The sequence below is a fragment of the Cygnus olor genome, chromosome 1 (genome assembly GCF_009769625.2).
Source record: "Cygnus olor isolate bCygOlo1 chromosome 1, bCygOlo1.pri.v2, whole genome shotgun sequence".
Taxonomy (NCBI): Eukaryota; Metazoa; Chordata; class Aves; order Anseriformes; family Anatidae; genus Cygnus; species Cygnus olor.
In genome coordinates, this window is record NC_049169.1 from 98,881,774 (window position 1) to 98,900,881 (window position 19,108).

The 19,108-nt window shown below is 36.2% G+C and overlaps 1 protein-coding gene across 10 annotated transcripts in view; it reads left to right on the forward strand.

Moving 5' to 3' along the window:
• STXBP5L (syntaxin binding protein 5 like) overlaps window positions 1-19,108 on the forward strand; it is a 203,018-nt gene that overhangs the window by 143,183 nt on the left and 40,727 nt on the right. For 6 of the 10 annotated variants that reach the window (XM_040571976.1, XM_040571986.1, XM_040572005.1 and 3 more), the window contains 4 exons: window positions 716-841; window positions 4,270-4,421; window positions 6,090-6,161; window positions 14,698-14,763. In XM_040571976.1, coding sequence (XP_040427910.1) covers window positions 716-841; window positions 4,270-4,421; window positions 6,090-6,161; window positions 14,698-14,763 — 416 coding nt within the window. The remainder of the gene's footprint in view (window positions 1-715; window positions 842-4,269; window positions 4,422-6,089; window positions 6,162-14,697; window positions 14,764-19,108) is intronic. The other 4 variants (XM_040571997.1, XM_040572010.1, XM_040572024.1 and 1 more) reach the window with 1 other exon arrangement.

Below are 19,108 nucleotides of genomic sequence, written 5' to 3' on the forward strand. Positions count from 1 at the left end.
CACTGAATTTGCCATAAGAAAATATGAAGAGGTGCTAATATTTATACCGGGTTTTATATAGGAAACATTTATTCATTAAGACTAGATCATGTATGAGGTAATTATAACAAGAAAACAGGACTTGTTTGTACTAGATGGACAAATAGAATTGTCAAGTCCAGAAGTTTTGGTTATGCAATGGTGAGGTGCACTATGGAAAGGCACATCTCATCTGTCTTCTCTTGCCTTACCTCAGAGCAAGAAACTTCCAACAACGCAGAAATGTCCCATTTGAGATTTTTCAGAAGAAAGTATTTTATGTTTTCCATGCAAGTTCCTGCCAATTTTTAAGTGTACATTATATAGTACAAGAAAATAATCATGAAAAGGAAAATGAAAACAAAATGATGAAGCAAAACTTATTTTTATTGACCCCAAGTGCTTATCTCACCTGTATTTTCTCCAGAGTCTCTCCTTTAGGGAATGTTGAAATTTTCAAATTTGTTTCTACGACAGAAATTAAAGTCAAAGCCTAAAATTCGTCCAAAACATTCCTGTTCTGGAATGTCTAGTGAAAATGCCTAGTCTCAATGTACAAGTATTTGCACAATATGCTGCAAGCATGGGTACTGCTCTGAACTTATTAGAGGATTCTGCTTCACTAGTATTTTCTCAGGGGTTGTTATTCATGGCCCAGTTTGTTTGTTTGTTCTTGTTTTGTACCTCTTCTTCTTAGTGTTAAGACTCGACCTGTGCGAATGCCTCCTGGATACCAAGCAAATCTTGTTATTCAGTTGGTGTGGGTGGACGGTGAGCCTCCACAACAGATTACCAGTCTTGCTGTAAACTCTGCTTATGGACTGTAAGTAATGCAAAATTAAGGTGCATTCATTTATTGTTTATTGCACTGTCACATATTTTCCAGTTATACTTTGAAGTTCTCTGCAGACATTGGAAGTCAGAGTAAAAATAATCAAAAGGTGCTGTAACCCAGATTTGGGGGGAAAAAATATTTGAATTCTCATGAAGACTGTAATACTAGATGTTAAACTTCCATTCTTGCCAATATTTTTACTATTCCCGTTTAAGAGACTGAACTGTCTTACATCATTCTACGCATCCTTTCAAATAAAATCCAATTACCTTTCAAATCTGTAACCTGAGGTAATTTTGAAAGGATCACCAAGGTGAAATACATTTTGTAAAAAAATGGTGATTATGTGTTAAATGTCATTTGTCATGATATTGTATCTTTAATTGGAAATTATCTTCTGAGAACAGTATTTTTATGTGTGTGCTAATCTGTTTGCAAGAGAAGCAGAAACCTGAAATTGAAAATTGAATATGGAACCTTCAAATGCTAAATTCTGTATGGAAATGCAAGTGAGCATATCTGTGTGTATCTTTTTCCTCAAGTTCAATTTAATTACCTTTTTTTTTTATGTTTTCTCTCACTGAGGGTTGCCCAGAATACATTAATCAGATTTCCTATGTAGAAGATGTTACTCCAATAAAAAACATGAGTGTTAGGTGTCTGATTCCCGCAGATATTATATAAATCAGCTGACACTTCAGAGACTTTAAAATTTTATGCAGAGCAAAAATTCTTACATCTATGCAAAAATACTGTGTTTTGGGTGTTGTTTCATCAGGTCTTTGGCCTGAGCTTTCAAATGGTTTCTGTTCATGAATTCTGTAAGTTTCTTTTGTTTTACCATACCAAGGTTCATTTATCACTTGTGTGAATTGTTTGTTTTTGCCTCATTTGCTCCCTTGCAGGTCTTAGGCCTCAAAGAGTCATCCGACTTCAGGAATAATCACATAATTCTCTCATATGTAAACTACTCTTCTGGGTTCCAATTCTCCTAGTATTTACAGTGGTTTTATAAACGTGCCTGATTCATGAGTGAAATTGTTTTCTTTGCTAGAAGCAGTAACAATTTATGGGACAGTCTCCTTCAAAACAGCATATACTAAGTAGGAGAGAAATAAACATGTTAGACAATAAAAAGTCCAATAACCTAAGGTTTCTTTTCCTAAAGATCTACCAAAAATGTCCTATTTCTCTAAATTTCCTCTGCAGAGTGTCTTCTCTCTTCCTCTGTATTGTTTCCTTCAACTTTTTCCTTGTGCTTATACTGACAATGTACAACCCTATCTTTTCATCAGAATTTAGTTTAATGATTTAGTTTTCTCCTGATATCTAGCTCCACAATCTGGAAAAACTGTGTCACTTCAGCATAAATTTTGAAGATATGTCATTTTTATCATGCTAGTTGTGAGGTTATTTTGCCTTTATAATTTTTTTTCCAAGAATAATTAGGTTAACTAGAAGAAAAGCATAGTATAGTAAGTGTGTTCCAAGGTGTATACTTCCAGAATTGTTTTTATTACTTTATTTTATTTTATTTCTGTATTTTATTTCTGTAACCGTATATTACAAACAATAGGAACTCAGTGTACATCATGTTACCGCAGACATGAAATGGGACTAAAGATATAGAAAAAAACTTTTATGTCCAGCAAAGATTAAAGTCTTCAGGTGTTGTGAAATGTTATTTAATTTATGCTGCTTACCTTTAACAGTGCAAAGCTACAAATTGAAAGTATTAACACCTGTTTTATTTCTGTTTAAATGAATCATCCAAAAACTTCTTGATGTTATGAGAGTAAAAAGGAAAAAGTTACAAAATGCTTCAGTTGCATACAAAGAGCTACAAGGTTAAATACAAATACTAAATTTGATTCAAATTATGTTCTGTTGGACTGAAAGAAAGTCTCTGAAAAATTATTACCAGCTCATGTGCTAAAAATTTTGAACAAATCTACATATTAATTGTCAAGGAATGTCTGTTGAAAATTTTATGACATTTCTATGAAAGACACAGAAGTTTCTTGACAGAACAGAACTTCCCCTAGCAACAAATTCCATTCACTCAATTTTGAAAAATTAATTGTGTTTATTTTGTATTTGATTTTATAACGACTTAATATGTTAGCACTTTGTCTTAAGGCTTGTTTATAGTAATGTCTGCCTAGATTTTCTTATCATTCCTGAGAAGCATTTTAATATTAATGAGCAAATTCTTATTTTTTTGGTAATTTTTTAAGTTATAAGAAATAATATGTCCATGATTGTCTGTGAACTTAGAGAAGTTTAGAAAAGTGCAGGCTGTGAAGTGATGAGCTGTTTTCTTGATTTGATGATTTGCTGACCACAGAGTCAGATCATTAACTCTTCATTTGTCTCATGTTTTCCAAAATTAATAAATGTCAGGTTAATCATTCTCAAGATGCAAGTGTTTATCACTTTTGTTGCCTAAAGTATTAACAGATGAGAATGATACTGGTACAATTTTCATTCCCTTATTTTTCCACTTCTCCACCTATCTGGTCTTTTATGAACATAGGAATTGCTGTCACCATTTACACTAATAAGCTTTTTTATTTCAATATCCTTTCTCTGACAATTTCTATTAACGTATGATTTAAAGCAAAATACAAGAATGGCAAAAAACAAATAGTGAAATAATTTCTTTCTATTCCTTGTCAGTCAGTTTGTGTCAAGAAACATGAAGATGTATTAAGCTTTGTATAAAGTGGTCTTCTGGCAAATATGACTGATACCATTCATTTTTTATCCTAGCGAAACTCTGTGAAAAGTTCTTATATTATACAAAACAGGCTTTAATAATTTCTGAAACAGATATTACTCTACATACCTAAAATGTAGAGTTTATTCCTCAGTGCAACTTATTGTATTTTTACACATTGTACATTGTATTTTTATTTTAATTTGTATTTGTATTTTAGATATATATTTGTATATATATACTATATACTATATATACACACACTATATACTATATATACACTATATATACTATATATGTATATATACTATATATATACATACGTATACATTTGTATTTTAGATATATTTTAGATATATAACAACTTTTTAAGATCTATGTCCAGATTTGTAGTCTCAATTTACATCAGTATTTTTGTAATTACACTATTCAGTAAAGCAACGTATAGATGTTATTGCAATGCATTTGGCAACAAAAGTTAAAATGGGCAGTCTGCCTTCTGGAATGTAAATTACTGTGTTTCAGGACACAATTTTATAAATTCAGAATTACAAATCTGTAAGAATTTTTAAAAGTAAGCTTTGAGTAGTTTCTGAAGAATTTTTTTTTGCAGAACTCATAATATTAAATAGTAATTACTGTTTGCACCACTTAACTATGTATTACTAATGCCTCTGAGAAATATTTCTTTTTTCAGAGTGGCATTTGGAAACTGCAATGGTTTGGCTGTTGTGGACTTTATGCAGAAGACAGTACTGCTGAGCATGGGAACCCTTGACCTATATGGATCAAGTGATCCATACCAACGTCAACCCCGTTCGCCTCGCAAAAGCAAGCAGTTTGCTGCAGGTAGGAAGTAAAACATCGTGGTTATGAGCCTGATGTTCTTTGTTTTTTTGCCTGTGGCTTTTTATAGTGCTTTTGAAATGCATGTCTATTTGCCAGCCAATGGAGTTTCTATAACTTGACAAAAGAAACCTGACATTCTTTAGGTACTGATGCTTTCTCTTAGAAACAAAATGTATGAGGAAGTTTGTTCTTTTGGGATGGAGGTCAGCAAGTAATTCCCTTAGCTGAGTCTCTAAAAAATTGTAATGAGTAGACCTGCAAATTGTTTCCCTAGCAGTCACTTGAAGTGTAGTCTCAATATTGGTTGGGTTTTTTTTTTCAGTTTTCAGTAAGTTCACACCGATAGGTAAGACTTCAATTTAAACTTAACTGCACCTTCCTTCTGCCAAATGTTATCCATTGGTATTTGGATAGGCAGTTGTGTTTGGAGAATAGAGTAACATCTGAGAAAAGTTACGTAGATAGCATAACTAGCTCCAATTAGCCACTTTGTTAGTGACTTGAAGCTCCTGATACAAACTTAATAAATCCAGCTGTACCACATCTTAAAAGTTGATGCCAAGAGGATCGCATTTCACAGCTGTTATGCATTGTGTGTTAGAAATATTAGTCACATTTAAATTTTGCCAGACATTTTTGGCTATCTAAGAACTTGACTTGTATGAGGAAAAAAAAGATCTGTGTTTCAAGTCTTTTTACTCTATATATTCTATTCCATTGTAACATACTTGAGTCAGAGACAATTATGAAATGTGATTCATATAGCTGTGGAGTTTTAGAATTAGATTTAAAAATCTGTTTGAAAATGTTGAGTGTTTTAAATCTAACTACAAAGTTATAAAAGCAGGAAATAATAGTGGTTTTATGACATCAGCATTTTCATCAGCAGACCCTAAAGCAAATCATCAAATCCTATTTCTCCATATAGTCAACATAATTTTTTTTCATTGTAAATATGATTGTATTCCAAAAAGAAAGTAAAATTTGGAGAATAAAATGTAAGTCTTCAGGCCTGCTTTCATCCCTGAAAGACCATTTGTCTCACTTTCTAGGCATTTAATCATGGCAAGTTTAGCTCTCATCTGTGCCAAGTGTTAAGGATGTAAGTTTGGCACAGCTGAGGAAAGAGACAAGCAACTTTAAGCTATCTTCAGCTTCTCTCTCTGGTTCAGCCTGACTCACAGCAGCTCCCAGTGTAATTTGAGCAGCCAGCCATAGGCAATATGCTGCAGACCCGTGTACAAAAGGTAGAGAGGTTAACTGTCCTAGAAATAAGTATTGTCAGCACTGCGCCACGCAGGATTTCTACGTGTCAGGGATAATATTTGTCACTCCTTTAAGGCAATATTCCAGCTGTGTTGCTATAATGGAGTCTGCTAGGTATAAGTAACCACTAAGAAAAAATATGCACTTCTAGATTGCTCATAGAAACTATGCATCTAAAAGAAATATACTCAGCTGCTTTCTCACCATCCATCCCACATCCTTTACTTTTTTTGATTATTTTTCTTGTTATATTTCCCAATTGGAAGGTAAGCATCTGCTGAAATTTCTTCACCTTGGCTGTTCTAGATGCTGGTTATGGATATCACTTCCTTTCACTTTAGACTGTTTTTTCTCTCTTTCCTCTGCCTGCTGCTGATGCTGGTGTACTGGCATGTTCCAAAGACAACTTTTGCATGCGTGGCCTGTCTAACTTTTATCCAGATTTAACGAAACGGATCCGTACTTCCTATCAGAGTAAGTTCTATAAAGGTTAGGCAAATAGCTTTATGATGATGAGACTATGCCTGACTTAAACCCATGTGTTTGTGCTTTGTAATGTGTTTCTTAAACACATTCAGCATGCATGCAACTTATACTCTGTAATGTCAACCATGCTTAATTTTGACAATTTTCTTGTTATACAGATACTTCAGATCTGTTTTCTTCTTCCAAAAGAATCAATGAGAAAATCTTATGGACTAATGGGGCAGATTTGGCCTTAGAAATGAATTTTCAATAATGTCACATTCTTGATGACAATATTTTCCATTGGTTTTGTTTTCATTTCAGTGTACACTTACTTATATGAAGCATTTCTTGTTTTGCGATGGCACTGCCTGGTTGCAGTTATTAATTAATTCTTCCGTATTCTCATAAGAGCAATGTGGTTTAAAGGTCTACCAATTGGGTTGCGTGCTGTGAAATTTTAAATTTTAATCTTGCTTTGGTACTTGAATATTTGGCTTTGGGGAACCATTCAGTGGCTCTGATCTTTAATGGGGAATGTAAAGTAGGTATAAAAATACACACATCAAAGAGTTATGAAAATTAATGTTTTTAATATTTTTAATTTTTGAATTACAGTGATATGCAATTTAAATATTAACATTCATCACTGCACAATGTGATGAACAAAGCTATAATTAATTTTGCAAAAATGACTGTTCAGCCAACGAGCTGTATGCATCTTAATTAACTGCAGTGCTTATATGTAATTAGGTCTCCAGGATGCCTCTTATTCATCTCTTTTTTTAAAGTAGCTTTCACAGAACAACTGGATAGGCAATTTTACATTGAATACTCAATGTAGGCAAAATAAAGAAAGGTGACAGTTGTTTTAGCATCTCACATCAGTACCGAGTCATATAGTTATTGAAATGCATTTGTACGTTCACACGAAATTCTATTCTGTCTCTCTAGACTGATTACTTAAGAACTGATTTCTATGATTTTATTTCATAGTACTTCATAAAAGGTGGCCTGTTTAGTTAAAAGACCAGGCCAGTTAAAAAACTAGCAGCCCATAAAGAGGACTAGTGTATAATGTTTTAAACATTATTGGTCAGGTCTTTTTAATTTCAAGTCTGTAAGAGAGAACGCAAGGAACAAACTGCAGTCAAAGGTTTGGGGGTTTCCTCAAAAGCTAAAATGAATAAATACTAAGACCAAAAAAGACCAGCATGTTTATCCAAAATGACTAGCACAGACCACAGGTTTTCAGAGCTGAAAATTTGTAAAGTAGTTTCTATCTTCAACCCCAAAATATTTCTGGATACATCATAACTGAAGACTCTGAGTTTGACTCTTGTGCACTATCACTGACAACTTCATCTCTTTCCTTAAAAACTGTTTTGTTGCTTTTGCCCTTTGATACTGAAGTATCGAATGAGTATGTACATACATACAGAATATGTACTGTGTGATCTGAAAGATGCACCAGACACTAAGACAAAGAACAGGGCAAGAATGTGTCAGAGCGTAAAATATCTCAGCTAGCGAGCAGTATTTATACAGCATCTCCAGTTGCTAAGTCATTCTCAAGTTGTACTGTGCTACAGATCTAATGTGAGATAGGAGATTTAAGAGGGGTTTTGAGGATGCAGTTAGGATTTTGATTACAAGCTTATACTTGTAAGGGACAATAATGGGAAAATAAAAATAAATTATTTTTGGAAATTGTATGCTTGAAGCTGATATTATCAAGACAAAAGCAGAAACAGTCATATGATAGATAACAAGCATTAGGTCTAAAGTATTGAGGATTATATGAATAAAAATGGGAAGTTAATGGGAAGACATAGCAGGGTTTGATTCAATTAAAGTAATGAACCAAGGAGATAATTTCATGAGAGTCAGTTTGAAAGAAACAGACTTGTATTCATTGAAGCCAAAGAAAAGATTATTAATGAGCAAGATATTTCTATCAATCATTTTGGAGCTGATTTGCAGCAAGAAACTGTCTAGTTTGTATCCAGCCTGAATCTGAGAGTTAGTGTGATGTTCCAAGGGTGAAACCAGCACTATGGATTAGAGTACTGGTACTGTTTATGATGTTGAAGTAGTGAAGACAGAAAAGACTTCACAGGATAAAAAATAGTTTAAAGTGGTGATAAGTTCATGTCTGGACGTTTATGAGTAAATTTTAGAAACACAGGTATGCTACTCTAACTTGGATGGGAGGAATCATAGAAGAGATGTTTTTATGAATCATTAGGGTAAAAAAGATAATGCTCATACTGGGACAGAGAGATGAAGAAAGGGTAGATGTTTCAGTCTGGGAACTGAACAGGGAGAGTAAAAGAACTGCAACTGAAGAGGGAGAGTGAAAGAAAGCGTCAAATAGGGAAAAGAAGCAGTATCTTGGAGACAAGGTTTGACAAAGGAAAGGCATGTTCAGCAATGTCAAGGGCATATGATATATGAAGCAGAAAAAAAAATGTTATGAAATTTAGCCAATAAATCTGTAGAAAGCTTGATATAAAAAAGCTTGATATATACATGTGTAAAGCAGGCTCAAAAGGGCTTAGAGTGGGCTTAGAGCATCAAGGCAGCACGTTCGCCAGCTTGGGAAGCAGAAGTCGGAGGGGAGAAGGAAGAAGGGATGAAATTAAAAGGAGCAATGTAATCAATTCTAGGCATATTATAATGAGAGGGACTGGAGACATGATTGTCCTGTCAGGAGTAGTCTGAGGAAAATACAAGGCTAAGAGAAGAAATAAGTAGACGGCTGGAGAAAGTTTTTGAGGGTTGATGGCTCCATTCTATTTGCTATAGCATTTGCTGGCAGCTATCTTCATTTGTAGCAAGACTGTGCCAAACCAAATAAAATCTCTCTGCAGTAGTGCTGAACTGGGATGGGCGTAGAGATGCGCTGTCTTTTTTTTCTTTATCCAGTTGAAATCAAGTTGTACATGTTATTACCTAGCAGTAGATAACATGTTCCAATATTAAAACGAATACACGTGCTGCATCTAGAGAGATTGTATTTGCAGCAGAACATAAAAATACCAACTTGCAAAGTCAGCTTATCTCCTACTAGAAATTCATACCATCTGTTGGTAAAACAAGAAAATAAATAGTGTTTTGAAGCATCCAAAAAAGGCAACAACTTAAAGGATGTTTATCCATTGGAGAATAATATTCAGAATCAAAACTTTTCACTGAGAACCCTTTATTCCTCCTTCAGGCCTTCACTTTGAGAGGATGTGAGTAAAAGTAACCTTGCTCTGAAAGGAGGACACAATACTGTGTAATGAGTCATTAATTTTTAGTAATTAACACTAAATCACACCTAACAATACAGTTGAAGCTAATCTAGGTTGAGTTTTAAGTCACCAGCTACATTCTAAACTAGCTGTCATTTCCAAAGAATGCATCATTTTTAAATATAAAGGAAAAATAGACAAAGCAGAGACATTTAATGCATTTTTCACCTCTGTCTTCAACACCAGTGATGGGCTCTGGGACCCCAGCTGCCCTCAGTTGGAGGACCGTGACTGTGGGAACAATAAACTCCCAGTTAATCCTGCACTTGTGCAGGATGTGCTGCTTCACCTGGCTACATATAAGTCCATGGGGCCTGAGGGGATTTTTCCCAGAGTACTCAGAGAGATGGCTAATGTTATCGCAGGACCTCTCTCAATTATTTTTCAACAGTCTTGGGAATCCAGAGAGGTCCCAGTTGACTGGAAGCTGGCAAATGTGGTCCCACTTTTCAAGAAAGGCAAGAAGATCCTGATAATTGCAGTCCTTTCAGTCTCACTTCAGTGCCTGGTAAAATCATGGAGAAGATTATTCTGGGAGTTACTGAAAAACACCTAAAGGACAATGCAGTCATTGGTTAGAGCTAACATGGGTTCACACAGGGAAAGTCATGTCTAACAAACTTAATTTTCTTTTACAACAAGTACAGCCAGCTAGTTGGCCAAAGGAAGCCAGTCGATGTAATCTCTGGATTTCAGTGAAGCTTTTAATACTGTCTCTCGCAGTATCCTGGACAAAACGACAAGAATACAGTTAGATAAAAGCATAACAAGCTGGGTGAACAGTTGGCTGATGGGTCAGGCCCAGAGGGTTCTTGTAAATGGGGTTACATCAGGCTGGTGGCCAGTTACTAGTGGGGATCCCCAGGGCTCCATTGTAGGACCAGTACTCTTCAATGTTTTCATAAACGATTTGAATGAAGGACTTGAAGGTTTTTTGGCCAAGTTTGTGGACAATACCAAATTGCATGGAGCTGTTGACTCCGTTGAGGGTGGTCCTTGCAGAGAGATCTGGACAAATTAGAGGGCTGGGCAATCACCAGCAATATGAAGTTCAGCAAGTGTAAGCGCCAGGTTCTGCACCTGGGAAGGGGCAACCCTGGCTATACGTACAGAGTGGGGGATGAGAGGCTGGAGAGCAGCCCTGCAGAAAGAGAGCTGCAGGTTTTGATGGACACCAAGCTGAACATGAGCCAGCAGGGTGCCTTGGTGGCCAGGAGGGCCAACCATGTCCTGGGGTGCATCATGAATGACATTGCTAGTTGATCGTGGGAAGTGATTGTCCCCCTCTACTCTGCATTTGTGTGGCCTCAGCTTGATTACTGTGTTCAGGTCTGGGTGCCACAGTATAAGAAAGATATAAAACTCTTAGAGAGTGTCCAAAGGAAGACAACAAAGGTGGTAAAGGGTCTGGAGGGGAAGACGTATGAGGAGCAGCTGAGGTCATTTGGATTGTTCAGCCTGGAGAAGAGGAGACCGAGGGGAGACCTCATAGAGGTCTACAACTTTGTCATGAGGGGAAGTGGAGAGACAGGCATTGATCTCTTCTCTCTGGCGACCAGCAATAAGACCCAAGGGAACGACCTGAAGCTGTGACAGGAGAGGTTCAGGCCGGATATCAGGAAAAGGGTTTTCACCGGGAAGGTGTTTGGGCACTGGAACAAGCTCCCCATGGCAGTGGTCATGGCACCAAGCCTGAAGGAGTTCAAGAAGTATTTGGACAGTGCTCTCATACACATGATCTGATTTTTATTTATTTATTTATTTTGGGTGGTCCTTGGGGGACCCAGGAGTTGGACTCGATGATCCTTGTGGGTCCCTTCCAACTTCTGTGATTCTGTATTATGGTAATTCAGTGTGAAGACGATGGATTAAGATAACATTGAGTTTACTTATTGGCTCGTGAATATTAGAATTTGCTTATAATTTATTAATGTTTAATTAAAGATATTATGGCTATGGATTTTTAAGTAAATTATGTCTAAATTGTGTAATCATAGAGATCAAAATTTCTAAATTAAAATTATTTTAAATTGAGTTCATAAAATTTTTTTCATACTAGACAGTGCATTTTTGATCCTTTACTATGTTTCTGGTTCTTTATTAAAAAGGAGATGGCAACCAGTAAACTTTGAAAAGTGTCTGTGTGATGCCACTAAAATTGATTTATGCTTCATAAGATATATTTAGATATTGCATAAGTTTCATGTTTATAATTTCTTCAAAGCAAAAATCAACTTCATTATAATGTCAACAGGTACATCTTTTCACAGGTGGTTCTTTAAATTCCCAATCTCAATTATTTGCCTTTAGTTTTGCCGCTACATTCTTCTTGATCTACCTGGACTCAAAATTTGCTGGTTATTTTTGCTAAAATTAGCTAAAATATCTTGGGACGCAGATTGGGCCTACAGAACTTCAAAGCAAGAAGTGAACTTGTTGCTTTTTTTAATGCAACTTCAGTAGCTGTTGTAGCCTCTCAAAGATTCAAGGGAAACTGAGCTGTGCGGAAATACTTGCAGATGAGTAATTATTAAAAAGATTTAACATGGTTTCCTTATAAAGGAAATGACAGTAGAAAATAAGCACTAGTACATAGAAGAGCTTGAGTACTTCCTTTCTTATCTCAAAGGGAGACAAATGACAACATTTAATGGAATCAAAGGTAACATATTAAAAATTGACGAACATGTGTTTATTCCTTTCAGTGAATGATTTGATTGTGCAAGTCATTGTCAGATAATATCTTTGGGATTGTTAATTTAGTAAGATTAAAAGAAACTTTGAATAATGAGTAGAACTCAATGTCTCTAAGCAAGAAAGATTTATGGCAGGGCAAAATCTACAAGCGTCAGTTCTTAAGCAAATCTAAGTGTCCAAGAGAGACTAAGACAGCATGCTTGTGGAGGGCATGTAAATCCCCACACTAAGCATAAGTGGTATTATTGCACTTTTTGTTTGTTTGTTTTAAGCATATGCTGGTGGACATTATTAGAGATTATAGGGTCCTGACAACAAGTTTAGATCTGTAGAGAAGTTTGCATTCACCATTCTAAAATGCCATAATATGAAATGCATCTTTACTGTAGTAAGCTGTTGAACTGTTGCCAAGCATAAAGAGCTTGTGGTATTCTCACAGTAGTTGCTATTTGTTTTTCAGAACAGTGGTGTATTTGGCAGATTTCCTACATAAATCAGTGGCACCATAATGTGGCTTGAGCTGTAATACTGTCTCTTCGAACTCACAAAAAAAGAAATTTTATTTAGAATTAAATATGACCTAGGATTTGGCATTGTAACTGTAACCAATAGTAACTCAATGTAGTTTTGAAGGATTTTGTTAATCATAACATCATAGCCATAGTCTTAAGTTTTTATAACTCCAACACTGCATTTAGAAAAGAATCAGAGTTAAATTTTTAATTTTATTTATCTGAGGCCTCTGATATATTAATGAACCAAACTTGCACTATACCTTACAGAAACTGCTGCTGCAAAAATCAAATGTCCCAAATCTGCAGGTACATACAGAGACCACAAAGTGAGGTGTAAGATTTGCTGTAAGAAAGATATACATAGAGAGGCTCCCTGAGTGCTTGCAGTTCCTGAATTCTGTTGTAATTCCAAAAGTAACTAGATTCACAACTGATTACAATATAAAATTCTGCCACAGATTCTAAATTGAATGAAAAATGATTCAACTAAATTTTTTTGAAATACATTTTTGGGGGTTTTGACATTAATATCTGGATTGTGATCTGTCATTTAAGAGTCAGGAGCAAATATGGTATTACTACTTGACAGGCCAAATTGATGCTGTGTTCTCAATGTTTTTCTAGCAGTGGCATAGCTTAGCTAGTGGTGGCAGCTTTTTATTCTGCTTATCAGGCTCTGGATATTCCCATTTCTCAGCACAGTTCAAAATTACACTGTAATAAAAATACCAATATCTACATTGAGAACTCATTGTTTTTAATACAAAGAGACCTTCTATGGTACCAGACTTCAATGACTGAATGGTACCAGAGTTTTTTTTTATTTTTTTTTAAACAAGTGTCTAGATGAATTTTAGAGGTGAAGTCTCTGAGGTTTAATGTCCAGAAGCCATACAAAATTAAAAACATACCATGTGGCAGGACTGGTGCCAGATTAAAGCATACTGAAAAGTCCAGATAGAACGTTTGACTTCCAGGATACATCAGCATAAGCACTGTGCATAAACACACTGTCAGTACTACAGTGATGTGCATCTGAATGTGGGCTAATGCTCACTATACTCTACGACCTGAGTGCTGTGAGTGTAGTCGCTTGCAGATGGATATCTGGTGCTCGGCTGTCTGCCAGTCCGAAGCAGCCTCCTTGTCACAAATGATATAGGCCACAGGGCACAATGGGTTACATATGAAGAGCATATTTGAATAGGTATGGCCCTACCCAGCTCACCCACTCAACAGTTAGCCCGTGGTAAAGGGTAGCACGAGACATGCCCAGAAGGCATGTTGAAACTCATGTATGTAATCTGTGCTAAAGATGGGTCTTAGCTTGATCACAGACACAAGCCCATGCTTAAGCAGTATAAACTCGGCTTACATTACTTGCTGCTTGCTGCTGTTCTCCATGGTAGACTGCTGCACATGAGTTCCTCACAAATCTTTATAAACAATGTGTAAGGTACCTTGTTAAAAAACTGCTTCTTATATTCAGACAGCATTACCATCACCTATGTGCTCTTTAAAATGAGCTATCTTGTGTGAATTCATACAAAAGATCCTGATATTGTAGTGGTGATATTCTTGTATTCACTCTCTTCTTTCACCAGTACTACCTTTTTTTTTTCGTCCTTCCCCACCCTGTTTTATGGTTCCCTTTGTGCATTCCACAGCACGTGAAAGCATAGAGATGATTCCATGTCAGTTGGACAGGGAAGACTGAGTTTGATCGACATTGCAGACATTTAAATTTTAAACTATATTTACTTGCTTTGGGCCATTAGGTAAAGTGACTCTTTATAGCCTGAGGCATTCGGGAAAATGAATTTGAGCTAACATGTGATTTTTTTTTTTTTAAGCAGACCTAAATTTCTGTAGTGACAGCCTGAAAACTGCAGTTATTCTGAAATAGGTATTTCCCTCACATTTCACACCATTCCGTTCTCCAAACTGACTTTAGAGTGTAGAATATCATCAGCCGAGAAAGTTGAAGCATTCCCTGTTAGATTGTAACTTAACTTTTTAACTCCATTTTTTCAGGCCTGACTGAACTCAGTGACAGTCCAGTTTCCCTGGAGCTAGAGCGTTGCAAGTCTCCCACTTCAGGTAAAGGTGATGGCTTCTCTTCCTGCAGTCTGTATAAGCCATTCATGTCATACATCACTGTGTTTCATTAATCCCTAAGAAGTGAAGCGTATAGTCACAGTTCTGAAGAGAAGAATTTACTGGAAAAGTGCTTATTATATAGCACAATGAAATTCAAAGTCTGTTCATTTAAAGAAAAGTTATTTGTACATGGTGCATCTTGAAGTGAAGAGTATGTAAACACTGGAATAGTCAACATTGTGCAGGCGTATCCCATGTCTCAAATGGACTCAGCATTTTTGTTAGAGACTTGTTTCTCTGTTTTCCTAAAAGGCTTTGTTTTTTTTTTTTAATGAAGTCCCTATAATTTATGTATATATATATATATATATATAATCCATATGTACACATAGATAAGTTATTTGAAAAGTAGCAATATGGAGCTGATAAATTTTAACTGTTAGAGCCTGCCAGTGCCTAAGTGCTGTAATTTGCAATGGAAACATAATCTCAAATAAAAATATTAGTTTATCAACTGTTTTAACCCTGCAGTGAAATCTCAGCCATTTAAAAATTTATAAATGTTTCCCATCTTACCCATAGTCCTTCAGAATATGGAGTTCAGCACATTTCTAGAGACTTTTTCTGCAAGTGCCTAGTCTGCATTGATCTCTTTAATGTGAGTTCACTGTCTTAAACTTCATTGCTTAGAGCTGTTTTAGGTAGTTGACTTCTAGGTGTGATAGAAAGTACGCAGGGGTAGCTGTGATGCATTCATTTTGTTTGTGGTATGCATATCACATTTCTTTACCTTGTAGTTTGGTAAGTATTGGTTAGATATTTTTCCTTAGTTATGGTAACAAATTCCCACAAATACGCCATTCAAATCCTTTTTACTTTGAATGTAGCCCAGTAATTACTAGCTGACAAAAATCTGAAAGTAGTGTTTCCATGATACATCAAGAACTAAAACAAAAATAGTTGTTCTGAAACAAAGATGTATTTCCTTGTATTATTTGAAACCCAAATGTTGTAGACATGGAAATACTGAAGTTCTATAATAGTATTGGTATAACACTAGGAGCTCAAACTCTTGAGCTTGGCCTCAGAAACTTGCCATAAGGGATTTTAAAAAAAAAATACACCAGTATAATTAGACCATTTATCACCCAGATCACTGGGATTCAGCTTTTTGATCTTCTCTCCAAAGACATGCCAAAAACTCTTTTTACTGAAAACTAAGAGATCACTGACTTGGTAAACATATATGCATATGCTTAGTTTTAAAATTATGAGTGAACTAGCATCTTACATTTTCTGCAGTTAAAATTGATGTTTTCGTTCTGCTATTGATCCAAAATACCTAATTTAGATACATTTTAGTTAATTTGCTCTGCAATTTCTTCTGCTTTTCTGTTTCAGAGAACAGTCAGTGGGGGAAACTGACAAATTTACGAATGTTTCCTATTTTAGCCTTTCATGTTGTTTTCCAAGCCTTGAGTCTTTAAAATGTGAAATCAGGTGCAATTTTGTAGGCAGTAAATGTTACAAAATTAACCGCTGTTTAAAATAGAAGTTACTTTTACTGTGACTGATAGTAATTTATTTATTTTTAAATGAATGCGAAACTAAAAAAAAAAAAAATTGCTCTGGCATACCTACTGTAAAACTAGTCAAAACTCAGAATAAACACCTGGAGTAGCTGACCTCAAAAGTGTGACCTCCAAGAACTTGTGAGTGGAACTACCTTATGCTTATCAGCACAGCCTCACAGCCACATCAGTCTTTGCACTGATTAACATTTCTACCTCATGTAATAAATCTGTAGTTATGGATTCACTTGACAGGATTTTTCTACTTCTACTCTTGCCTTTGATCTCTTTAAAGATCATGGCACACGAGCTCCGTAATGGAATTGTGCTGCACTCTGCAGAGTCCCATGATGTCTGTGTTTGTAAAATCAGCCACCATGTATGTTTACTAAAGATAGGCCAAGGCTTTATCCTTGATATTTAGGAGAAACAGAAAGAACAGTTGTGTGCTGAGTCAAATGATTCAAGTTGCTGCCCAATGAGGTTCTCACGGGGTATGTCTACATCACCAGCAGACAGAGTTGAAATAACAAAAGGAATGCTCTGAGTAGTTTCATTTCTCTACAGTTACCAGGCCACATCAGTATTAGGTCTTCATTGGCAGTGAAGTTCGTGCCAGATGCTGGCCCTGAGTATGCACAATGTATACACAAAGTGCAAAGAGCTGGAGGATAGTAGTCTGTATGACAAATACCATACTCATGCTGGCACACTGGTGAGCAACTTTATCCTTGGTTCCTTGGAAGGGGAACAATATGAGGAGCAACACTGGTGTGTAAATAAAATGTATTCCAGATATAGTAATATATATATATGAAATAACAGTTGTTTAAAATGGCAAAATGAAAAACATTAATGAAAACACTTTTCTTTTTAAAGTGCTTCATGAGAACAGTACAGCATGCCATATAACGGTATTTGATTGGCTTATAAAAATCTCAGATCATATCAAGGAAAGTGGAGATCAGCATTTTTCAATACCATCAGAGTAGCTTATTCTTACTTATGCATGCCATGTTCTTTCAACAGGGAATGTCAAACTGCATTTAGATCTCATTTGTGATTTGGAGTTCAAAAGTCAGGGCTTCGTACTACCTTAACTCTGCAATGCGACCTGAGGGCTCTGTATCTTTAAAACCAAATTTTAAAAAACTATGAGGCTTTGTAAGTCCTCGTAGTATAAATGGTCACCCAATGCTGGAGTTAATTACTATACAATGTATTACAGAACAGTACCCATTCCAGTCATATTTAGCTTTATTTTTATCATCTAATTAAGGAAATAATATTCATGGGCTTCTAGGAATATGGGTTTTCTGTCCCTTGCTTCTTTAACCATTCATATGCAGCTTCATATTGAAGCATGTAGTTGAAAACACACTGAGCAGTAGGAAATGTATCTCTGAGAGGCCATTTCACTTCATTGTGTAAGATGAAATGGATTATTTAGACTTCTTTCAAAGACTAGAAGGAAAGAATTTCATCAGTCCATGTACAGGAGAGTGACTTCTAAAATGTGTTTTAAAATGGAAGTTCATTTGTGTTTATTCTTAAGAAATCATCTTCATGTTGGCAGTTCATATCCCAAATACATTTAAGACTATAGATCTTAGAGAAGGCAGTGTAAAAACTTCCACAATTGATTTCCATGAGCTTTGGAACAGGTGCCTAATGGCAGGTATACTAGTTCTTATGACTTCTAAGTGCTACAGTCTTGATTTATTCCACTGGTTACATGAGCTGGGTTTCGGCCCATGCCAGGCCAACTTCCCATTTTCCTAAATGAAATGTTTTTATACAGTTTAGTTTCAAGAAGAATATTATGAAGTTTCTAACAGTCACTCTTTTCTACCTCTTGGGTAACTGCAAAGTAGCTGAAGAGATTTGACTTGGTTTGAAAATTACTTGCTTGTCTTCTGCAAGGATATGTATGTTTCAAAACTTTGTGTGTGTGAAAACAATGTAATTTATTTTGAAACTTGATTATTGATGACTCTGCCAGCATAACCATTTCTACTTATTTACGTTAAATTAAAAAGAATGCTTATTAGTCAGAAAGCAAATTAAACATTAAAGAGATCCTTGAACACAAGATGCATTTTACCACTTTTCCAATATGTGAGGAAGTTTCAGATCAGATAAATTAATGCTTGCTTAAGATCTTGAGAAAGGATGTGTTTGTCAGGAATTAGCAAGGAACAGGGAGCATTATGAGCTGGTGGAGGGTAAGAAATTGAGAGCTGGGGCTGGGCCATGGTGTGTGGCTCAAGGGGAGCTGCAGGGCAGCCCTCCCTGCAGGCTGGGGGTTTGAGGGGGCCTGAGCTCACTGTTGGAGAATGGCAGGGGCCAGCAGCTCCGTATGGGCCACAGAGACAGGAGCTAAATGAGGAAGCAGGGCAGCTCTGGGAAGGGTGAGCAGGGACAAACGCAGCCCGGGATTGCCAGGCAGGTCCAGGTGAAGATGTCAGTCCATGAGTCTGGGTCCAAATCAGCAGGATCATGGCCAGGCACAGGTATGGCTGGTGTGGTAGGAGCTGTAGCTCAACAAAAGTTAGGCTCAGCCAGAAAGCAGCTCCCTGGGAAAAGCACAGCACTGTCTGAGGGTGCTTCACCTGAACCCACCAAGGGAAGGGGGCTGTCCCAAGTTGGCTCTTAGCCCCAGAAGCCAAACATCCATGATCTTTGTGTGTATGTTATCTGAGTGGGTATTTAAATATTCGTCTCTTAAATCCATGTTTTAGCAGTGAAGGACAGGGACAGATATTCCAAAGTGT